Genomic DNA, 14,717 nt, shown 5'->3' on the forward strand with positions numbered 1-14,717 from the left:
AATTTTAAATGTTCAGAAGAACCAACCACCGGTTAAATAAGGATTACTGGGTTAAATCAACTCTTCAACTCCCAGCTTTAAAGAGTCTCATGCCCTGACTTGCAAACTACAGAACTTTTACTAGTAGTAAAAGCATGAGGGGCAGTGCACGCGTCACCTAGCTTGGAAACATTCTGAAACAGAGGCATAATACTAACACTAACACATACCCCAACCTTCTAATCATTTCTTTAGTAGTTCCTTCCACTGACAGAAGTTATCTCAGAACCTTCATTTGCTCTTTTGCATTGGGCATACTCATTTTTATTTTTATTATTCTTGGTACAATGCAGGATAGCTTAGGAGTTGACAAAAGCAACCAAAGGTCTTAAAGTAACTCAAGTTTTTGACCTTATATGAATTTTCTCAAAGGCTAGGTTTTCTTCTCCACTGTAGCAGACCCAGTGAAATAATCTGACTTTTAAAAATGTGCACTAGTGAGGTTTGCACTTTCCAGGGTCTCAAATACCATTTGTCTCACAGGTATTCCGTGTGCATGGCTTTTATACCATGAGGAAGGAAGGAATACATGCATTTTAGTTTTTCTTGAAGGAGAAAGCCTAACATTTACACAGCAATTGCATCCATATGCCCTTTGCAGTTTTGCCAAAGAGGTAGATGAGAGCTCCTCAGCAAGTCAGACTGAACTGAGTAAAAGGGTCAACAACTTAGGACATTTTTACACTGAAAAAAAGTCATATTAGAAGTAATTGAATCCAAGAAAAGCTGATTCATCTCCTCAGTCCTCTATGCCAGAGTCAGGAGGTCTGAAGAAAAAAAGCACATAAGACATTTGGAGGCAGAAATACTATTCTTCCAAAGAAAATGTCTTACGGGTTTAAGAAATGGTGCCCTAGTTCTATTCTCTTACAGAGCTAGAGGATGTTAAGCCTTACTGGTTAAGAGACAAGCCAATTCTTTGCCAACAAAGTTTGCTTTCAGATATGGTTTCTTGATCAGTCATTCTGAGCTGTCATTCAAACCAAGCTAGATTTATTCCCCTATAGTAGTTATTATGTCTCTGCTGCAAGTATCTCAAAAAACATATCTGACATTTGAACCAGTGTCTATTCTTCTGGAGCATCTGGTAGGTAGCCAAACAATGAGGTCAGCACTTAGTCTTAGAAACATGCATGGTTGTCTGCTGAACTTCAGTCTACATTTCTGAATCTCCCTTTTGAAGGGTAGGACTTTTTTACAGGTAAAATAGACGAGCCAGGAAAAATAAAGATATCCGATCATCTGCCACATTGGCCTATCTCCTGGCCTGCCCCAACTGCCATTAAAAAAAACGTTGAGCATCTTTTTGTTTCTAGTAGTCACCTCATGGAAGAGGTGACTGGTGGAAGAACCCTTCATGTTGGATATCTCAAAACATCAGATACCTAAACCATTGTCAGATCAGCAGTTTAGGAAGGGTCAGATGTGCAGTCATCCTCTCCTGCTTGATGTGCAGTGAGGATTGTGCCTGCCTACCGTTAGCTGCCCTGCGGCAGCGAAGACATCCTTTTCACTATACTGCCTGTGGGGGCTTTGGTGTCTGGGGACTCCCTATCCCCTTTGCAGTGAGGCAGGATTTCTGTACTTTGGCAGTGAATTGTATGGGATGTGCTCATGTGTGGGTGTGTATACAGATTTTTGAATTTAATGGTTTTTATTCCACTTTTGATATGCAAGAAAACCAATAAAATCTCTATGGGGGAAAAAAAAAAATCAGTCTTAAGATAGGATAGGGGATCTAGAGCTCATATGAAACTCCTTGACTTTCTCTACCTTTCTGGATTATTTGTTCCAATATTTTCCAGCACTGCAATCACCTTTGATTGATAGGTCTTGGAAGTTAAAGTTTACATTGAGTTAATGGCATATCAAAACCTAATCTCCTCTCCGGGGTCCTTCTAATAACAAGTTTCTAATGGATAACTCATGTTCCTGTCAGACAGAAGCCATGGAACTATAATCAGAGCTTTATGGGGGCAGAAGTTTTACTCCAACTGTCCTCAGGGAAAAAGATTTCTGTCCCATTTTTGAGCACTGAAAATGGGAAAAAAACAGTGAAAAAAGGAAGTTTAGGATGGCTTCTCAGCAGCTAGTATGGCTTATCTGCTTTCTCCCATCCCTTAGTAAATGGACTCATTTTTATCTCCCAATTTATAATCCTATCAACCCTTGGAACACTTGTATGGCTCTGATTAATTTTACATGTTCCTTTCAGACACATTAGCAATATTACTAAGATTACTGGGTTCTTCTTCAGCCTTTAGGAAAAATAGTGTAAGACAACATGGCTTTAAATCCTCAAGATACAATTTTGCATCCAAAGTGGTCAGAGACTTCTACATAAATCAATGTATTTTGCTTCCACTGTTTCTTCCAAGACATGATCTCCTTGGGGAGAGGAGATTAGATATCTCTGTTGTTAAAATGATTCAATTTTGTTTTATTTAAAAACTCAAATTTAAAAGACTGTCCACTTGGGGCTATGGATGCCTTTGCCATCAGCTAAATGCACAATACACAAGCCAATTACAAAAATAAAATCAAAATAGCAGAATTCTTCCACACACCAGTCACTAGTCAGCATATTACATATTATCTGCCAAACAAAAATCCTACAATCACAGCTCTATCCAAATATCAACTCGGAGGAACTTTGTAGGATGCTTGGATCAGATCTGAGTTATTTTAGAATGAAGCTGTATACCAGGGGAGTTGGGGGAAGGATGCTTACCCAAAGGTTCAAACTGAGTACCTATGCAGATCTCAAATTGTGGCAGTATGGTATAAGGAGACAGGAAGGTCCTTGGCCATTTAGGTTTAGGGCCTTATAGGTCAAAACCAACACCATAAACTCTGCCTGGAAGCCAATAGGCATCCAGTGCAGATACCGGAGCACAGGTGTCACGTGTTCGCCATGAGATACCACACTTATGAAGCATGCTGATGAACCATGCACTAGTTTCAGCTTCCAAACAAATGTTAAGTATGACCACTTTGAAGAGCACATTACAGTATTATAAAGTACAGGTGACAAAAACATGAAACAAGGACAAGGTCAGCATCAAAGAGAGGACTGCTATCTCCTAATCAAATAGAGAGGAAAAAAAGTCCTTATCACTGCCACTAGTTGATCATCCAAAAGCTGCTGGTAATCTAATCAGACCACCAAACTACAAACTTTGGTTACAAGTCTTGTAGATTCACACTTAATCAGGGGTACTGATAACTTCCACCAGCTCGTCTGCTTCCTTACTGCAACTTACCATTAATTACCCAAGTCTTCTCAGGACTGAGTCTCAATCAGCTCACTCTCATTGCACCCAGATACTAGGAAAAAACACTGAATCATACTCTCTGGATTGGTGAAATATGAAGTTGGGTGTCACTAGCTCTAGCAGCCCCATATATGCAATGAATAAGAGGGATGAGAAAGTAGATCCTTGTGGTATACCATGACAGCGCTTGGGGAGAGAGGGAGGGGTAAGAGCAAATCCAATACTATCTTCCATGATCTATCAAGAAGAAAGAAACTAAGGCAATGAAGTGCAGCTCTGTCCATTCTCTCCAGAGATCCCGGGCATGTTCAACATCGCCTCATGATTTAAGGTACTGAAAAGCTGATTGAGGCCTATCTTAAAACGAACACCTGATCGGTTTGCATCAGGTGGTTGTCAATGCAATAAAGCATTCTATACCATACTCAGGTTGGAATCCCAGTTGCTCAAGGTCAAGTAAATCAGAACCACAGATCTTCCAAGATTTGTCACATTGCTGCCTTTCTACAGTTTTAATTGGATATAATGCTCCATTTTTGGTTATCAAATATTTTCAGTGTCGAGATTTGGCTTTTTCCAACAGGGATTAAATATGGTGCACTCAACAGAAACATTTGGAGACACAGAACAACAGCTGCTGATCCCAACTAACAGGACAAAGAGAAGACTACACATGATTACTTTAAAGCACTCTGTGCTCTGTCTTCAAATGAAACCAGAGGAGCAAAATGGATAAAACTGTGCTTTGTAGCTTCTTAAAAATTCTGTTGGAGATTTAGTACTAAAATGACTCAGGTTTTAATCTACTAGAGGGAAGCCAGCTACCATGGTTTCCCTAATGAATTTCTCAATTACTGAGATATATTGAGGCTGCCATTTGGAGCTCAATTCAAACATTTACTAAGCACTAGTCTTTTGATTCAGATGCAAGATAAGATGGTAGGCATGTGAGAGCAATTTGCTCAACTAGTTTTCCTCAGGAACATCTCTGCTGGCTAATCTCTATCAAGTTGAGATCTGCAGAAGCAATTTCATGGAGAAAAGAAGAGCAATCACCTTAGTGTTTTAGTGTCAACAGGTACTTTAACCCTCTAGGTCTGTGACCATAAAAGATTATGCAGCCGGCTAGTGAATACTTGAACACAAAACTGGGCCGGAGGGGAAAGAGGGGCAGGGGAGGGAATTGGACCCAGTCATCTTTACTGAAGGTGGTTAGTCATTTTGCCCATGCAACTGTGGTTTTGCTATGTTGGTAATGGCATTAGCCTTACTCCAAGGCTATGGTTTATCAGGGTTACTGATCCAAATCATGTTTCTGAATGGTGCCAACATTTTGGTAGAAGTTACTTTCCTGTTGCCAACATCTGTTGTAATTATAATTAAATATGCCACTTTTTGCCAGGAGAGAACCGTCTTAATAGATGATCTGCAAAAGCCTTGCTTACAGTTTATACCTCATTAAAAGGAAAGCTTAGTAGCTTAAGTTTACAGAGTTACATTAATTAAACCCTTTAAAATAAGTATGGGTTAAAACTATCTGTAAGCAGAGTTTATGCTATAAATTATATCTGACAAAAATGGCTTATTGCAAATGCTTTTCGACAGATTGAGAGAATATTTTCATAAGAGAGGGCTGCTCAAATGAAATGCCTTGACTCAAGTCATGGTCAGTTTGTGCATAATGACAAAATTACAAATTAGCATCAACCTATAGTGCACCATCTAATATGGGTATAAGAAAACATTCTTTTGCATAGTACAGTTAGAGAATTAATATTTTGTTTTATACATCTATTATAATGTCTTAAAAGACAGTAGGTACAGTATTTATCTAGTATATTATAGGGCTGAGATTTTCAGAAGATAAGGAAATTAGATGCCCACATTCCAGTAATAGTGGGTGTTGGGAACCCAATTCCTTCTTCTGTAAATCCCAGCCTGTTTTAAAAATTTAGTCCGATGCACATAGATTATACTTTCATACTTTACTTATTGACAATTAACTTATTGACAATCTGGATTGCATGTTTTGTTTTAGAACACCTTAATCCTTTTTCAATTATATCAATGATTTCCCTGCTTATCTGCATTCTGACTGCATTCTACACAGAGAACTTTGGAAAATAAGAAATGGTTAATACAAGGGAGGGATACTTTACAATTTTATCTGCAATAGCAGCAGGAAGATCTGGGTCTGCGTTCAACGTTTAACTAATATAACTCAAGATCACACAGGCAGGGGTGGCATTTTTGTAGAAATGTTGGTGGTGCCCAGAACCCGCCCCTGCCCAAACTCTGCACACACACCCCCCACCTGCCCAAGGCTCTGGGAGGGAGTTTGGGTGAGGGAGGAGATCTGGGGTGCAGGCCCTAGGCTGGGGCAGGGGATTGGGGTGCAGGCTCTGGGAGAGAGTTTGGGGAGGGGTGCAGGGGTGAGGGCTGTGGGGTGTGACTGCAGATGAGGAGTTTGGAGTGTGGGAGGGGCTCAGGGTGAGAGTAGGAGTGTGGGGGTGAGGGCTCTGGCTGGGACTGGGGATAAGGTGTTTGGGGTGCTGGAGGGGCTCAGGGCTAGGGTAGAGGGTTGAAGGTGTGGTGGTGGGGTAAAAGCTCTGACTGGGAGTGTGGGCTCTGGGGTGGGGCAGGGCTGGGGATGAGTTTGGGGTGCAGGCAGGCTGCTCCGGGACAGGGGACAGAGAAGAGGACTCCCCCCAGCCCTTTCCCTGCCAGCAGCAGCAGCAAGCTGTGGGGGAGGAGCCCCCCTTTCGTGCCCCCCCAGCAGCACACTGTCACTGCATGTGCTCCTAGGGCCCCTCTCAGGTCCAGGATTCTCCCTCGCCTCCCCTGTGGTGGGTGCCATGGGGTGCTGCGTGCACCTCCTCCCCTGCTGTTGCCCCTGACTGTAACTTCACTGGGGGTGAGGGATGGGGCTGCCTCCTTGCCCAGCATGGGGCAGGAGTGGTGACTGTGAGTGGGGGGGGGGGGGAGAAGAGATGCCCTGTGCTGCTGGAGGGTCCCATTGGAAAATGAAAGGGTTTGAGGGGTAAGGGCAGGCTCAGGGTCAGTCTGCCCTGGCAGTGGAGCAGGGGGCACTACGACCCTGCGGCAGCAGTTGCTGCAGGGAAGCAGCATGGAGGAGACAAAGACAGAGATGACAAAGACAGAGATGCTGCTCTCCGGGGACCGAGATGCTCTGCTCCAGCTGGGAAGGCAGGAGGGGGGGCAGCAACTCGGGGCCACGGGACACTCGGGGAAGGCATGGGGGGGGCGGCAGGTGGGGCCGGGGGGGGACACCCGGCCCCAAATATTGATGGAGCTGAGCCCCTGGGTTCTGAATATTGCTGGTGCTCGAGCACCACGTGGGTATGGAACTCGCCGCCTATGCACACTGGTAAAACCAAATTGATGGCCATCATGATTTTCATGATTAAAAAAAATCAATTGAAAGATGATCCCATAGTTAATACATTTCAATATAGGGAATATTAATGTAACATACCTGAGAAAATACAAAGAAAAATACTTCTTTTCAGAGAAGCAGAATTACAAGGTATCGTCTTTAAAGACAGTTTGCTTCACCAGCAAGATTTTCTCTCTATGAAGATTGAGTTCACAGATAAAAGCAACTACACCCTGGGCTGCTTTAATCTATGCTGGGGACAGTTACAGTTACAGTCAGCTTCAAGAGCAAGTGGGAGCTGTAAACAGCTACTTTGGAGTTCCTTCACTTAGTTGCACCCAATAAACTCTGGGTGCAGCAAAGGATTGAGCCTGAAACCTCTTGGCTAAAGAGATTAAAAGGTAGGAAAGGTAGGAAGACTAATAAAGCCAATATGGCTCCATCAGGAGCTCTTTAATTATATGAAAAATCAAAAAGGAATCCTACACAAAGTGGAGAGATGGACAAATTGCATGTGTTTCTTCCTCCTTGTTGTTAATATTAATTGTTAAGCATCTGGCCACGGTTAACCTTATTAGTGAATGCTGAAGCAAAATAGGCATTAAACACCTCAGCCTTTTTGATGTCATCAGTTATTAGCTCTCCTTCCCCGTTAAGTAGAAGATCTACACCTTCCTTAGAGTTCATCTACACTGCAACGTAAGACCATGCTTGAGCCCGGGCTGAAGCCAAACCTGACCAATGCAAAAAGTTTTAAAAAATTAGGCATGTTAGGCTCGAGAAAAGACGACTGAAGGAGGTCCTAATAACAGTCTTCAAATATAAGGGCTATTATAAATAAGATGATCAATTGTTCTCCATGTCTACTTCTTATCCTCCCTTCAGCTTAATCTGCAGTAAGGGAGATTTAAATTAGATGTTAGAAAACCCTTTCTAACTATAAGTGTAGCTAAGTTCTGGAAGAGATTACCAAGGGAGAATGGGAAATCCCCATCACTTTTAAGAACAAGTTGGATAAACCCTGTCAGGGACGGTGTAGGTTTTCTTGGTCCTGCCTAAACTCAAGGTTTCTTCCAGCCCTGCAGTTCTATGATTTTATGATTAAGTAGGATTGACTAGAAACTGGAGAACACAACAAGGCCCTGAATAAGGGCTAAAGCAGCAAGAGGCACTCCCACATCAGAGCCACTGAGCAGCTCCTTCGCTGACCAATCAGAAAGGAACTGTCTGGAATGTTCTGGAGCCTCTAAGGTTATGTCTACACTGTGAAGAAAAACTCACAGTGCCAAATCTCAGAGCCCAGGTCAATTGGCTCAGGCTGTGGGATTAAAAATAGCAGTTTAGTCATCCCAACTCACGTGGGAGCCCTGGCTCTGGAAGCCAGAGAGGGTGGATGGTGGTGGAGCCCGTGTCCCAGCTCAAATGGGATGTCTACACCTCTATTTTTAGCCCCGCACCCCAAAGCCCGAATCAATTGACCTGAACTCTGAGACTCCATGCTTCAGGTTTTCCTTTGTGGTGGAGACATACCCTGAGGTATGTGAAGTTGGAGCATATTCAGTAAGTTAGAGCTCTCAAGCCAGCTTGCAGGTGCCTCACTGGATCAAATTTCTCAAGACCTAGAGGCAGTTTCCCACATGACTCATGCTGAGGCAGGAGACATCAGTAATGAGAATTCTGTACAAGTGGTATTTTTAGAGAACTGCAGCACTATTAGCAAGTAATTAGACACTAATTGTGTGTGTTTTTAACCAGTTTAAGTCATTAAAGATCTTAATACACCACTACAAAAAACCCCAAATTTATTAATCTGTCCTCTGTGCAATGGCAAAGATGATCACCCTGCCTCTTCATGCCACATACAAAGTGAAAGACAATGCCACTCTGTCCCCGACATGAAAAGATTACAACGGAAGGGAGTTTTATTTGTTAAACTACTAGAACTATTTCCTGTAGTCAGCTGCCTTTTAAACCTCTTCAGCTAAGCACATAGTGACATGAACTGCTCCATACTCCCCAGCCCCACATGCTTTAGATCTTGTCTGGTTTTAACCGAACCGTAGAGAAATCCATACCTCTTTAGTAAGTAATCAAAATTAAGTCTAACTGAAGATTCTTTGGTTTTAATTACAACTATTTTCTAAACTCTCCTGAAAACATTGCATCTTCTCGTTGGTTGAACACTAGACACCTACTGTATTTGCAGACTATAAAACTTCTCAAAAGGAACTTTGTTAAATTAAAATGGACAATTTGTCTTTGAACTCTTGATTTTAAGCAAGGCAGTTTTACTAGATTTTCCTGCCCTGGGGAAAATAGCAAAACTAACTTAAGGAACAAAGGCAGGAATTTCAACCCACCTCAACCAAATGACCTGCTGAAAAAACAGTGAACTTTAACCACTTAGGGGCAGATTGTCTTGTTAACTATGCACGTAATAGACAGTTTAGGTTTGCTATTTGTTTATCAATGATAAAAAACAGGGATTTCATTAAGCAGTATTTTCAAAGGGAAAATAAACTTGCCAGACATGAGTGAAGTAAGACTGAATTTTAAGGAGTTGTATAGCTAAAAATCCTTCAGCCATGCAGATGAAGGGTAAACTACAAACACACACTAAGGAACAAACAATGCAAAATACACACACTACAGGAGAACAAAAAGGTTAGAATTCTTTAAAAACTGCTGCACTTTAAGGAAAAAAGGCTGAACCAAGAAGAGCAGTGACAAAAGGATTTCAATGAAAATTAATAATGGCAAGCTTCACAGGATTAGTACACACCTTCCCTTGGTGGATTCTCTTGAAGTTTTACCCCTCCAGAATGCAAAGGTTCAACCGTAGTCAGCAATTCTGTTGGCTGCCTCTTTTCACAGCTGAAGTCTGGGAGTCGTGGAGCTTGCGGTCTAGTTTTTCTTGCAGGATTCAGGAAAAAGCAGTATGCACACCTAAATGCTGCACAAAGGTTTACAAAAGCATACACAATAATAGTCTCACCAAGTTGACTTCAAGTCTCAACATACTAGTATTCTGAAACATATTTCCCAAGAAATAAAACTTTCTGAGTTTCCAAAAAATAAAGCAACGTGACAATATTAAGACACTAAAGGACCTTTGTTTTTAAATTAAAAAATAGTTTTAAAAAATTGGTTAATAGAGCTATGTAGCATATGTCTTCCAACTTCAGCCTTAAGAGCATCACCACCAAACCTACTCGGGCCCCTCTATACTTCTTCCATTTTCCTCTGTGCACTGTTGAATGCATGTTCACTTTCAGCTCTGCTGCTGCTACTTGTGAACATTTCTGGAAGGCATTACTAGGGGTGTCACAAACATCAACAAAACATGCACCTCATGATACACACAGTATTTCCAAATGCATAAACTGAATCTTTTATCTATGATTTGGAGTCATTGGCAGATTGTGTATGGAAGAAAAGTATACTTAAAGACTTATATTATAAGACCATTCTCTTGGTTTTTTGTTTTTTTTTAAATAGTCCAGTATGGATATCCATTGCCTTTAAATTATTCTGTCAGTTATTACTCAGGCATTTTCTTCCCTGAGGGCTACACCTTGATGTGGTGGGAAGACTTGAGAGTTCTCATGACCTGGAGAGCTATGCCAACAGGAGTTTAACTTCTGGTAGGACCACTGCAGCCAGCCAGGTCAAAGACTAGGGACCAGACAAAAGGCAGTCCATTGCTGGAGTAGACAAGACTCCTAGCCCCAGTAGGCAGCTCGTCTAGGAGAAGACATACTCTGTATTAAAACCGGAGCTAGCCAGTCATGGCCCACAGACTTTGGCGGAGCAGCCGCTTTCTTCTTCAGGCTGCAGCGACCTTAGCAAGTGAAACTGGCACAGCCCAGGCACTAGGCTGTGGTCACTTTGGCCATCAATGGGATCTGCTTTTGATTGTCTCAATTGTTTCTCCTGCACCTCACAAAGTGCTGCATCTTTGTTTGGCAAACCATCTATACTAGCAGACAAAATGACCAAAAAGGGTGAGAGAATTACGACCAACTTGCTACTACTTTGAAAAATTCTTTGTGTAGGTCTACAGTCCTTAAATGTACCTCATCCATCAAACTTGATGGGAGACTACATTATTACTTGAAAAATAATCTGCTCTCGTGGCATTTAGTAAGGAAAGCCACATTTGTGTTGGAAAAACATTATATGCTGTCCAATAATTTAAAATACACTTTTACAAAAGACCAAACCAAAGTCCCTTTCTTGCACATTTTGACTGTTTGTTGCTCAGACTGATACACAGCATGCATGCTGTAATATCAATCAGAAATAAAATAATATATTGCCTATTGTGCTGTATATTTTCTCCCGAACAGAGAGACAGACCCCCATGCGCAATGGAAAGAAAAGAGAGATGCCTGAAACTATTTCTTAAACATTAGACTTACTGTAGTTTTATTTTGCCTCTTTTGTACATCATCTGTGTTCAATAAAGAACTGTGTCTATCTAAAGTTATTGTCAGCTATAAATTGACATATAACCTCCAGGGCTTGTTCCTACTCCTGTTTTGATGCCTCCCTGAGAGCTTCTTGCCAAAACAAGATTTTCTTTAAGTTCTGGTAAAGCGGAGCATTTAATGTCAGATAGTTTTTAGCTATAAAACCCTTTTGAGAACTATTCATAGCCCGTAGTGATTCTCAAGGATGTTTTGGAAGAGGCTTATTTCTCCTGAATAGTTTTACACACACAATATCCTTGGCTTAAAAGTTGTAATAAAGTACTTTTTTAAAACTTAAAATGTATCCTAAGCTACTGAATAGTAAATTACCATAAGTGGCATTTCTTAGCTTGTACTAAGTGCTTAACTAGAATCAAAATGTTACAGTGCTGTAACAGTCTCTAATGAAGTACAAAACTTATATTTGAGTAGTAATTTTTTTTAAAAAAAAGAACAGACTATGCAAGTTAGTTCTTACCAATGTATTCAAATTCCTCCTTCAGAGCCATACCATTATGAGAAAAACACTGTTGACATATAAGGGCATACCTAAAAAAAAAGTAAAAATACAGGTGTTAAGTTGAAGCTAAGTATTGAGACAATGGAACTGCTGTATAGTATTTAAGCTGAGCAACTTTTAATATACTTAAAATATTATTAACAAGTAATGCCCAATTCATTTATGAAAAATGTACTGTAAGCAGGGTCTCTTCACTTATACATCAGCAAAAGACAAGTTTTTAATCATAATCTTAAGAATTAAACCAAGATGGCTAGCGCTTAACTGGTCACATAGCTGCAATTTAAGCGTCTAACTGTTTCATACTAGACTCAATAGAAGCCATATCAAAAATATTGGTAATTCAACTTTTAAGGTGAAATACAATGATCTGATTAATAGCTCCTCTAACAGAGTTAGCAGGCCAGCTCAAGTGTGTTTGGGACAGTTCAGCAGGCAATTAGTTATAAGCAATTAAAAATACAACATATGAAAAGAAATTAAGAGTCTCGGATGTTTTTAGGTGATAGTTTAATTCATTCTCCCACTCACGCTTCAATAAGGCTTTTCTTTTTCACTAGAGCACTATCATTTTAAAACTGCTCGTGCTAGAGTTTACGCTCCTGAGAGTGGGGTAAAAGAGTTCAGTTCATTAGGAAAACTGTATATAAAGCCAGCAACAAACATAAGCAGCAGAATTCTAGAATATCTAATCCTGCACAAACAAAAACCAGACTTCTAACTCATTGTGCATGTGCTTTGTTACTATCATTAGCAAAATGTTACCTGTTCTGTGGACCATCACCAACTAAGTATTCAACAACTCTATCCAAAGCTCCCCTTTCTCGAGGAAGAATAGGTCTTGCTAAAGGAGGGCCTGGTGGATGGAGACCTAACAAATGAAGTAAACATAATGAATTGACTTTTAACTACGAAGTCCTACTACATAACGCTCTAGTTTTACTGTACATGCTAATACAGTGTATTAATACGTGCAGTATTTCCAAACTGTCCCATTTGTGAAATCCACTAGGGAAGTTGTACCACTTTAGTTCAAGCTCAACGTAGTTGGACTGCAGCTAGTTCTCTTTTTTCCAATATGTCATTCTTAAAATGCAATTGCTCTTGCTGTTTGAATGTTTCAGTTTTATCAAGTATCAGAGGGGTAGCTGTGTTAGTCTGAATCTGTAAAAAGCAACAGAGGGTCCTGTGGCACCTGCACTTGCATCTGAAGAAGTGAGGTTCTTACCCACGAAAGCTTATGCTCCCAATACTTCTGTTAGTCTTAAAGGTGCCACAGGACCCTCTGTCAGTTTTATCAGTTACTAAATGTGGAATCAAAGTTATGATTTCTAAATCACTTATTTAAAACTACTGGTAAGTTTAATACTAAAGTTACTGTTTTTCAAAAATCAAATCTTTGAGGAAAAGGATTATTAAAAAAGCAAAAATCCACCCCTGTAAACTGAAGAACATTTGGAGGAATGTGTATGAACACACAACATGCCCAATTCTCATTTATCTTAAGGTCCTTTAAAACAAAGGGGTGCTTACAGTGGGTGTAAATATAAAAGCACACACTGGTGCTTGTGTATTTGCTGGAACAAGGGATCTCACCTCAAAACACTTTTGCTCTCACTGCCTATATTAGCCAGACTAGACAGAAACTAGGGGGAAAACGTTCACCTGCCCCTCAAATGTAGATTACCAAAAATCCAAAAGGTTAGACCAAGTCAGTCTAGATAGCTCAAAATTAGATTCTTAAAAATATAATCTTGCATATCAGCATCTTAATACCAACAATGGACAAGACTCTCTCTTAGTACCAAAATGGCATTACTTAAAAATAGGTACTGCAGCGAACAGATGAGGAACCCAAGATTGAACACAAAAATGCTGTTATAAAACAAAGAAATTAATGAACCACTGCATCGTGATGCTAAAGAGTGATCTCGTTTAGCATTACAGTAGTTGGGGAAGGCTATTGGTGCATTCTTCTCTGTTAATTTAAAGGATCAAACAGAAAAAAATTAAAGTAAATTTATGACCCCAAACTATTTTAGAGGGCAAGCCTTAACTTTTTGCATTGCCATTAATATTACAGGAAATTTATAAACACCTGTGGTAGAAAACCTATCAACCATTGCTTCAATGAAGTTTCATCTCTAATAGAGATACCATATTATGGATCATCTCCCTCCCATTTAAAATCATGAAATCTCCCTTTTGGAAACTATAGCAGTTGATGCAACATGAAAAAATAGTGATGAGGAAAAATTTACGTACTTTTAGTCATCTTTCATAAGTGTTTTCTCCTCTCAAATGAATTAATCTCACAATCAGATTTTGCTTCTTTTTGTCTCCCCTCACATATAGAAATAAGATCACCCAACTCTCCATAGACCAGAGTTTGGGAACAGCGGGTCTGCTGTACAAGACATAGGCAACCTTAAAAACCTGCAAATTCTATTTCCTGTAGCTTTAACTCTTCTCTTCCTTACTCCTGAAGTGGTCAGCCACATTATGGAAAAATTCATGTCAAATTAACTTTTCAAGTCTAAGTAGTCTCAATTATACAAAGCCAGTCAAGTATTAAAAATTATCATTTCCTCTCCCCAAACTCACACATTAGTGGTCAAGAGGCCAAATTTGGCCAAGAGCTTAATGAATAACAACAACACAGGTACCCTGTGATACACTGATAACAAATACTGGACAGATTTTACTACTGTCATTTCCAGCTGCCTCCTCTGCCATTACTGGATGCCTACATAAACACACTGAGTAGCATTCTATGGCCTGGTCCCCACTAAGTCCCCACTTCGGACTAAGGTACGCAAATTCGAAGTACCTTAGTCCGAACTCACCGCGGGTCCAGACGCGGCAGGAAGGCTCCCCCGTCGATGCCGCGTACTCCTCTCGGCGAGCTGGAGTACCGGCATCGACGGCGAGCACTTCCGGGATCGATTTATCACGTCTTAACCAGAGGCGATAAATCGATCTCAGAACATCGATTGCTTACCGCCGGACCCTCC

The 14,717-nt window shown here is 40.6% G+C and overlaps 1 protein-coding gene across 10 annotated transcripts in view; it reads right to left on the bottom strand.

Moving 5' to 3' along the window:
• LNPK (lunapark, ER junction formation factor) overlaps positions 1-14,717 on the bottom strand; it is a 77,821-nt gene that overhangs the window by 6,459 nt on the left and 56,645 nt on the right. For all 10 annotated transcript variants that reach the window (XM_065561893.1, XM_065561895.1, XM_005300439.3 and 7 more), the window contains 3 exons: positions 12,469-12,574; positions 11,662-11,732; positions 9,494-9,664 (listed from right to left, as the gene is read on the bottom strand). In XM_065561893.1, coding sequence (XP_065417965.1) covers positions 9,494-9,664; positions 11,662-11,732; positions 12,469-12,574 — 348 coding nt within the window. The remainder of the gene's footprint in view (positions 1-9,493; positions 9,665-11,661; positions 11,733-12,468; positions 12,575-14,717) is intronic.

This window comes from Chrysemys picta, chromosome 11 (genome assembly GCF_011386835.1).
Source record: "Chrysemys picta bellii isolate R12L10 chromosome 11, ASM1138683v2, whole genome shotgun sequence".
NCBI lineage: Eukaryota > Metazoa > Chordata > Testudines > Emydidae > Chrysemys > Chrysemys picta.